General features: G+C 36.3%; 1 protein-coding gene across 5 annotated transcripts in view; it reads right to left on the bottom strand.

The window, feature by feature from the left end:
- Positions 1 to 7226, bottom strand: part of FBXW11 (F-box and WD repeat domain containing 11) — a 2367054-nt gene extending 2359828 nt beyond the window's left edge. For 2 of the 5 annotated variants that reach the window (XM_044069099.1, XM_044069102.1), the window contains exon 1: positions 7070 to 7224. In XM_044069099.1, the coding sequence (XP_043925034.1) occupies positions 7070 to 7114 (45 nt within the window). In that variant the 5' untranslated portion in view covers positions 7115 to 7224. Of the gene's footprint in view, positions 1 to 6930; positions 7000 to 7069 lie in introns of those variants that run through there. The other 3 variants (XM_044069098.1, XM_044069100.1, XM_044069101.1) reach the window with 3 other exon arrangements.
- Positions 7227 to 10188: the final 2962 nt, after the last annotated feature.

Here is a 10188-nt window from a genome sequence, read left to right as displayed (position 1 = left end):
TTGTTCTAGTGGAGAATAACAGTAGTTTTTAAATATTTTAAATGCTATATTATTGTTTACTGACATCAGGGACTGTAAATAGGGAGAAAAAGAATAGAGAAGTTAAGCATTTAATAATAGAATCCCATTGTTGTCCTTTCAGAAACACAGCAGAAGAAATCTTTAATTTTGGAGAAGTTTTATTCATTCTTAAAATTTAAGATTTTCAGAACCCTTACATAACAAAAAAAGAAATCACATACCCTGTTAAAGCTGCAACAAAATTCACTGAGGACAACAAAGACCGTTTCATGACGGATTTTTTTTTTTTTTAGTTCGAAATGGTCTAAATTTCAGTACGTTGTCCAAGCACTGTGGTCTAAGGTTAATAAAACATTTGACAGCAATGTTCCACTTATACTGTGGCCAGTAAACAATTACCTCTCCAGTGATAACAATTTTGAAAGAAACCATTATCACTTCCATTTATAGTGATAAAGAACTATTGTACATAAAAAGGAAATTTGACTTTAACAAAAATAAAAGCAATTATAAACACTGCAATAAGTAGTCATCATCCGATAAATAAGAAAATGCAAAGGAATATAAAATGGGCTGGAGGACATCACCATTGTATTACTTATGCAGGCTTCAAATAATCTGTTTAGGTGGTCTGCTTTATATAGTACAACTTCAGGTTTGTACAATTCCAAGAGACTGAGAGAAGATGTTGGCAAAAATTTCAAGCATGTTGCTCTGTGGTAAGGGGTGCAGATGGTGTACTGTTAAGTTGAGGATAGACAGCATAAGAACATGCATTAAACACTTTCTTGATTTTGCCATTTTAGTGCCCGAAGCTGCCTGTAATGCACCTCTGATGTTCTCTTGTTGCTGCATTACACATTCCGTCACAAATGCAGACATTTCTACCCATTTTGAAAGAAAAAAAAAACAAATTCAGGCATTTCTAATACATGGGGACAAGTAAAGCATCTTGTAAATGCCATTTTAACTTGTTTCTTTTAGGGCAAGGACTATGGAGAAATAGGAGGTGGTCCCCATTTTCAGTATTTCATTTGTGGAGAAAACCCTTCTTGACATAAGTGCCATCTATGTAGTGTATCTAGTTATACCATTGGCACTAGCCAGTAGTTTCCCCGACTATCACAAATAAGCCCACGCAGAGACTTGCTCATTTCAAGCCTTTAGCAACAGAAAGCTAATCAGCACACAAAATGACAAATGAGCACTTATGCACTTTGCATTCTTTCTGGCAAAAGTCAGTCTTTCAGTAAAGGGTCTCAGAAAAGTACAACAAATCTTGGGTAAATCAATAAAGCTTGCCTGAAGTGGGTATAGTGTCCCTCCACCCCCAAAAAAAATCTAGGCTACAGCACACCCATTGGCATTAGCAATACACCTGCAAAATGTTAGTTTCAGAGAGACAACTTAAAGCCCAGTTTATATAAATTCAATAGGGCTGCAGTCTGTTTTTAAGTGAAAATGGAAAACCCTGTTACTCTGTTTACTTCGGCCTGCACATCTTTCACTACTGGAGAATACAGTGCTTTCCGACAATAAAAAAAGCAAAACTTCTGCTGTTCTTCCCGAAAGTAATCAACATTTTCTTCTCCGTTTTAGTATTTGAGGATAAAAAAAAAAAGTATTTTTTTTATGTAATGAATGCACATAAGTTCCTACAAATTTTAGATAAAACTGGTCAAAAAACTATTAGTATGTTTAACTCGTACACTTTCAAATATTTTTCCCCAATAAAAGCAATACATCTTCTTCTGCTCTCTTTCTGCAAAATACTTGCTTTTAGCAATACGTACAATCGCCAAGAATAGCAAAAAAAAAAAAAAAAAAACACAAAGCTAAAGTACATTCACACAGTTTCAAATTGAGTTTTTAAAGCAAATTCACAATGTAGCAACAGGTTTCTAAACATGCTATTTCCATCACGGATTTATAAAAAAAAAAACGAGATAAGGCACAGCTAGCTAGTCAAAGAAATAAGTAAGACACCCAGCGATAACTTCAATGTGTAAGTAATGAAACTTCAATACAAAAGGTTCTAGATAACTGAGGAACAGAATGATCCCCTGGGATATTTGAAAGTGTCACTACAATTTCACAGAAAGAAAAGCAAGACCAATACTGAAATGGTGAGAACAAGTTGCTTACCAGTTTAACAAATGATTAAATGAGAAGGGAAAAGGACATATTCTTAAAAAGATGCTTTAAGTTACTGAATAGCAGGAGAAATGCAATGACAACAGTAACTACTTCTTAACTAAGCTCAGAAATGAAGTTTGGAAAGGGTTGCCCTCTGAAGCCAATAAGTGTACCGACTAAAGATAAACAAAAATGGCAAATTACAAAATGAAACAGCATAAAAGATGAACATGAAAGTGGAGAAATAACAAATGATGCAAAATGTATACAGTTACTCAAAACAAGAAAACCCAAACAGAATGTTTGGGGGAGAGAGTTCCCCATTATGAAATTATAGAATGGCTACTCCAAAATACAGACTTCAAAACAAGACAACAGTCACGACCAACGTCATTGTAAAAACTGTAAACACAGTTAAGGACAGCTGTAACTCTGGAAAAGGAGGACAGATAAGAAAGCAAAGAGTAAATTATGCAGGTTGAAGCACCCAAGACAACCAGGACTTAAGATAAGGCAGTGCAATTCCACCTCTCCCACTCCTCCACTGTCTACTTCAAAAGCATTCATGGAGATGATCATCACACACTGGAAACCAACTATCTCCAGTTTCCTAAAAGCCAAACCAACTTTTGTTCAGGTGAAAGCATAAGAATGCTGGGGCTGCACACCACAAGGGACACAATGTGAAAACAAGAGTCGGCACCACTCACCCCACATAAAAACCACACTACACTAAATGTCTTGCATGCTTTTCTTTATGTAGCAACAGAAAATGACAAAGTCTTCATACTAATAAATCCGCGACCACCACATTTAAACACCATTAGGTTCATAGGCAAGCACTAGGCTAGCTGCCCTTGCAGGTCATTTTAAGCCTAGACAAATTCCCTTTCAAATGTGGGAATCAAACACTATACCTTGTGTGAGAAACACTAACCATTACACAGACTCCCAAACACCATTAAAAATGTATTTCTCTCATTAATGTTACCAATTCCAAGTTACTAAATGTAACCATCTGATACAGAAGATGCACTGTACAGCTATATGAACACAGCCATATGAACACAGCCTCATATGCACCTGCAGTAACTGCATTTTTATTCAATGCTACATCTAATTATGGAAGGAAAAACAAGGCTATATATTTCTACTTTACTGAAAATATGTATATACATAAAGAAATCGGTACGTCACAGACTATGCATTAAGGCTACAGTTTTGGATTTTTGTTTTCACTTGAACACTCACCAGAGCCACACATGATTTGCTCAACTCTAATCATCCTCTCTGACAAAGCATACACCCACTATACACAAAGATGAACCATTTACTGCTTTTCATGGAAAAGAAAAATATATATGCATCTGCAACACATGTACTTGGAACTCATCCGCCAGACAAGGCAAATAACCCTACAAGCTTTACAGACTAAGGACACACAAATAGTATACCACAAAACGTCAAATCGATCCTGGGAATCTTTAGTAAATTTCTCTGTAAAAAAGTGCACACACATCTCTTTTTGGGTACCCAAGGACCTGCTCTTAAGCAATATTACCAGTCAAAAGGGCAAGACTCAAAGTGATCTGCACATCCACAAAAAAATTGCAGTGCAATTACACAGAATCAGCATATACACTTGAATCTGTAAGGGAGAGGAACATTTGTGTTCTGAACCAGCTGCAATCTGCAAAACTTTCTCCAAACATTTGCTGGAAGACATTAAAGACTCCAACATGTATACCATGACCAGCTACACTTTTTACACAAACTCTACCCCTTTTCAACTGAACTATCTGAATATAACCAGAGAGAAAAATTATGAAAACAGTGTTGAAATAGTACCTTATGAAATTCCATCTTTACACCCGAAACAACTTTCTGACCAATTAAACCAAAGCATACAACCATTTCCTAGCAATGTATAGTACAAGGTCCAAAGCCAATAACACAAGGTCAAGAGACAGAAAATTCATTGCACCACCAGCCAAGCATCAGGAAATGTACTATTACTTGGCAAGGTCATTTCTCAGAACAAGCAAACATATTGAAAACCTAAAACTGTATATTCATTTCTTTCCAGCTACAGAAACGTGGCAGGACAATGGTAGGAGTATGGACACCAGGCGGTAATATCTGTACCTCACTACATCAGCACCAATGCTCCATCTTACTGTGATGTGCAAGCAAAAGAAACCTGACCCCATAAAAAAACTCAGATCATTTGTAGTGTACTACAAACAATTTTTTTTCTAATCCCCCAAACTAGATCCTCCACTAGATACTAGCGCAATAAAACTTCCTTCACATGGTTGGAATGGTAGCAGCAAAGGATGGCACTCCACTTGCTCTGCATTTGGGGATTCATGCTACAACTTTGCACATTTTACCTTTTTGCATCCTGCCCTTCTTAAAAGGATCCAGTTTTGTACATCCCATAGAAAAGCAACTATCAAACCACCATGTCTACGTTAATATAAAAAGTATGATTGTAAGAAGTCGCTATGCCTACCTACACAGCGAGTGCAATTTGGCATCAACTTAATTTTACTGTACTCTCAAATCCATTTTTATACATCCCAGACAAAAGCAACTCATACCAACATGTCTACCTTAATAGAAAAAGTATGTTTGTAAGAAGCTGCTATGTCTTCCTACACAGGGAGTGCAAGTTGGTATCAACTTAAATTTTACTGTACTCTCAAATCCATTTAGATTATGCACAGTTTATATGCATTCAAAGATGTATCAAAAATGGAAAATGCACTCAACTGAAATACAAAATGCAAAACAATCCCGAGATCCAAACCACCACAGACAGTTCTTATAACTACGTACCCCCCACATGAACAAAACCACAAGGAGGACATAGAACAGGCTACCACAACCTTGTCCTTCAAAAGACTTGCAGGGACAGCATTTTGAAAACTGCTGAAACACCCAACTCACAATCAATTCTGAAAACTAGTTATGCTAAAAAATCAAAGTATGGCAAAAACAGAACCAACTAAGCATTTCATTTTTCTAGGTTCTGTTAAAAACCCAGTGAATGTCCATTAGCCATTACTGTCAGCTCAAATGCAGAACAAAAATAAAAAATGTGCTGGAAAATCCCAATTACACTGCTCTCATTTGCAATTATAAACATTTTCTTTAATTTCCAACTCAGAATAAGTCATCTTGAACCCTACCCGTTTAGCTTCTAACAGAAGTCTACTCTGCACAATATGGCTCTCTTGCACAAGAGCACATTAAATTAGCACAATCAAAACTACAAAAAAATAATCAAGGTCATGTATTTCAGCCATTCACAAACAAATGGTGTTATCCTTGCAATTCAAGTTTTTACTACATATCAGAACCCTTGAGCTGTGAAAAGGGCAAGTGTGTGACATTTCCAAAACCATGTCTTATGCAATGCATGTATGAAACTGTTGCTTAAAAAAGCAGACCGCCAAGTAAAAAAGATGACATTCCTCTAACAGCAAAATGACAGTGTTAAACTGCATTCCAAACACTCTGGACTCCCTCTAATATGAATGACCTTTCTTAGTACAAAGACTGCATCCAATACTACAAACATATTTTCAAACAAAAACTGCAGATGTATAATACAGCTTTCTCAAATCGTTAAGTTAATGCAATGTCTGTAGAAGAACTAGAAGCATAACGTCATTAAAATGGTTAACCAAGTGTAATGCATCTTTACTTATGCAATTAAATACAAACATCCATAGAAATCCAGATTTTTTGCAAAGGACCGTTTATCCTTTATACAAAACACTCACATATCTGTCTTAGCTATAAATCGACAAGGCAAGAAACTTTTTTTTTCAGAAGTCACAGGTTAAGTTATGCAAACTATACTATATAATTACAATAATATCTTCCAAATAAAGTTTTTTTGCAATAAATATTTACTTATTCAACCTTGTAAGCCACAAGAACTCTGACATCGAATTCTGGAAGGCAAGCTTCACCTATAAAATACAGGGCAAAGGTCAACATACTTCAACTAGAAGTAACCTCTTGTAACGGAATATGCAAAAATTGGCCATTTAACAGCAAAAATCAACATCTTCAGCAGTACTCTAACTGCATTAGTCTTGACTACACTATTTTCAAATGCTCCCTGAATCAAGGCTCACTTTAGGAAACAATAAACCATGCAAAATTGAAAATCTGTCCTGATTTCTGAGCAAGGCAACCACTACTCTGTCATTCATCAGCATGCTGGGGAAGAGAGAAACAAGAACGACCACCTATTAAATTTAACACAGCAGCAGTACACCACAATAACTAAACATTTCCACTCTGAGATAATGCAGTTAACTGGACACTTGCCAAATTAATAACAGGTGAAAAAGGGCTGCACTAACCATCAGCCCTCAGTATAGAAACTGAACCATAAAAGCTACACAACTATAAAAGGTTACGATGGGGCAGCCAGACAGCATCCTGTGCTCTTGACCAACAAAATATTGTATTAGCAATGCACATGCTCTTAATAAACATTCAAGTTTAAATTATATCAAAGCTTAACAGTCTAATGACTTCTTCTCCATCTTTCATTAATGTTTGGTCGCACCAGCCAGGCCCCCACCTCCTGTCATAATACAAGGCAAGAAAAAGGTCCAGCTTGACAGGCCCGTTCCACTGCCGGATTACATGTTGGCCAATGCGGCCTTACACAACATAACAGAACCCTAGGAATTAACAATTCACTCTCACTCCCAAACCGAAAAAGAAGCTATAAAGGGGTGCTACTACCAGGCGGCAGGAAACAGGGTGTTCGAAACAGTGCTACTCGACACCTTGAACTGAAAGGTGTGGGGGAGACGGGAACTAAACGTGAAAAACGGTCAACATCCTCGTGACCTACACATCTTAAATAGTGTACTGCCCTCACCATTAACTCGATGGTTTTGTCCTCAATCACCGATTCTGCCTCCATGTTAACCTGCTACAGTTTTTTTTTTCTACAGTTCCTCTCTCTCCGTAGCTCCCAGCCTACGTCTCGACAAACAGAAACGATTCACCATCCGTATGAACGTCATCGTTGCGTCATCACGTTCTACTTAAAGGGGAAAAAAACTCACGCAAAAACGTATTTCATTGCGGATTACTAGCTTGTAATTTGTTGTTAACGTTTCGGCTACTGTTTTTCCGTTATTGTAATTTCAGACGTACTCTTAATGGCAAAGATTTTCTTTCCCCTGGCCCCAACCTTAGATGTTTATGTTTGTTCCATCAAAAATTTACCAGTTTTCTTCATCAAATCAGACTGTTAGACTTGTTTAAGGGTGCATCGGTTATTAAACAATTTAACTAAGCCTACAAAAATAGTTCTTGTCCAGAACTTTGGACCTGCAGACGTTTTGTTCTGAAAAAGAAGAAAGAGATCCTCTTCTGACCCCTACTATGATTTTTAAAGTACGGCGATACAGTCTTTAATAAAATATGTAGATACTGAGAACATAACTCAACGTCTTAGGGCAAGAAATCTGGACAAAATCGTAAATAAAAGTGGGACAAAGGCCCAAAAATAGGGACAATTTTTAAATATTCCGCTTATAAACTTAGAAAGTTGATGGAATAACAGGCTTTGAATTAGCATGAATTTTCTGAAGGGTGTGAAGTGGGAAACTCCAATGTCTGTCATAATGTTCTGACTTAAATCTTCAATGATTAGCTAAAAAACAAGACGTTTATGAAAAATGTACTGAAAATATGAGGCAAAAATTTGGACATTCTGCGAAAATCTGTACAGTTGAGAGTTATGGCTTTAAATGTAACCAAAAGTGTTGAAGTTATTTTATAGGTTCATAGGCTGTTTCTAGGCTATTGTCCCAAGAGCTATTCTAGCCAAGATTACCAAAACATTGGTGACATCATGTTTCAATACCCCATGAAATTTTATGAATTACAACTTATGATAGAGACGTGTACAAATGAAGTGTTCACAGGCTGCCATGTCCATAAGAGGCATCGGTACCAGACGACAGGAAAATTTGCAATTTTCCATCCGTTGTTCCAAGTTACATTGGAATATTATTAGGGATGAGATTTGCTTCACAAGGATGGAAAGCCTGTTCTAGAGAAGGGACCATAGTTGAGATGCATACCTGTCCCTTCAACAGTCCCTGTTTAGGTCCTTAGAGCAGGTATTTCTGATGCTATTTGTATTGTGGATATGTAACAAAATCTATCAGTGTGGGATCAGAGCATTAATCATAGCATTTTAGCATTAATTTACTTTTGCACTTCTACTATTACTATGGCATAACTTAATCCATCATCAGAATGAAGCAGAATAGCTAACCCCCCTACTCAGAGGTAGCCTGAGAAATAGATATTGAGTTATTCTAATTCTGCAAGTTTATACGGGCATTTTTCCCAGTTGTCGCTGATTTTAGAAACCTCCCCGATTTTGCCATAAAATTTAGTTTTAACTTTCCTAAACCCTCCTAAAACTGGCAGTTTTGGAAGAAGCAGTGATACATACTTATAAGAATCAAACCAAGAAGAAACTTTGCAGTGTGGATGATGTGATGTTCACTTCCTAAATTATGTTATGCACTTAATTCACTTAATAAAAATCGAACTGTAAAATATGTTCTACAAAATAATGAAACAGAAAACAGTAGGTTGTCCGCAGTTGAGTTAAAAATGGAATAAAAAATAAAATGGAGTTGAAAAATTGAATTAATGAGCTAAGTGCATAACATAATTTAGGAAGTGAACATCACAGCAAAGGTTCCACACTGTGACATTTCTTCTTGGTTTGTTTTGGACCCAGTATAGGTTGCATACTGGGTTTTTCTGAGATTTTGACGGATACCACAGATTTCTCTTTTTGTACTTTTAAGAATCCCCACAAAACAGTTGCATACACTTTAGTGACTGAGTACACCTTAGATGTCTACCGTCACCAAATAAATAGCCACAGTAATATATATCAGCTCATTGTTGTCAGATGCATACAATGCAACCCACTGAAACCCTCCCACCCACACATACACAGGGGTGCCCACCAATTACAAACATTTTGTAGACTGTGTACAACTTAGATGTCTAATTGTGATCAAAATGAATGAATAAATAAATAAATAACCACAGCAATATATTTCAGCTATTTTTTCCAGACGCATACAGTGAACTCCAGAACAACTATCACTTGCACAAGTACACATAGTGTAGCTAGAACTTGGAATACAATTCCTATAACAATCAGGTCTATCACAAACTTTCATCTTTACAAACAATTAAAAAAAGAGTTCCTCTATGCCTCATGGCTTTGTCCCTGCTCTTCATCTGGGACATAGCTTTCTGAAACCCTTCATCACCTTTCTTATACCTCCCTTTAAAGCACTAAATCACTTAACTTGCTTATCCACTGTAATAGCTCACTTTGTTGTACTTCATATGCTTCTAAACCTACTTTTCATTAGCGCAATCAAATTACTATTCCATCACTACTTCTTTGTTAAAACTCAAAGTTGCTTATCTCCTCTTATACCTCACTCTATTCTATTTCTTTAAATTACTCCTATCTATGTTACACACCACTTTTCTATCTGCAAAGTATCAGTACAAGGCTGTAAAGTTAATGTTTGTGAATATCAATACAAGTTTTATTATATTATTATCATATGTATTCGCTGAAACTGCATTATAAAATTTATTGTAAATATCAGTTTCATTAAATATGATATCTTGGAGCTTTTATTCCCGGGCCTTTGCTGAAAAGGGACACTTGTGGCACAGTCAGACTTTCCTGATAAATAAATGTTAAAAGTAATAAATGAATAATTACACAATAAGTAGTATGAAACTGCAATGTCTAGCATAATTGATTATCATCCCCAGCTATTTACCAGAAAATCAAAAATTTTAAGACTCACTACACCACAAAGGTTTGCTCATAGTTGCTTTCACTTTATTCTGTACACCTCAGATGTCTGATTGTGATAAAGCAGATGAATAAATACATAACTAGTGGAAATAATACAATCCAGCTGGTTACAG

The sequence above is a fragment of the Protopterus annectens genome, chromosome 4.part0 (assembly GCF_019279795.1).
Source record: "Protopterus annectens isolate FY-2018-M chromosome 4.part0, PAN1.0, whole genome shotgun sequence".
Taxonomy (NCBI): domain Eukaryota; kingdom Metazoa; phylum Chordata; order Ceratodontiformes; family Protopteridae; genus Protopterus; species Protopterus annectens.
The sequence above is the reverse complement of the archived record's forward strand: the minus strand, read 5'-3'. Positions and strand labels throughout refer to the sequence as shown.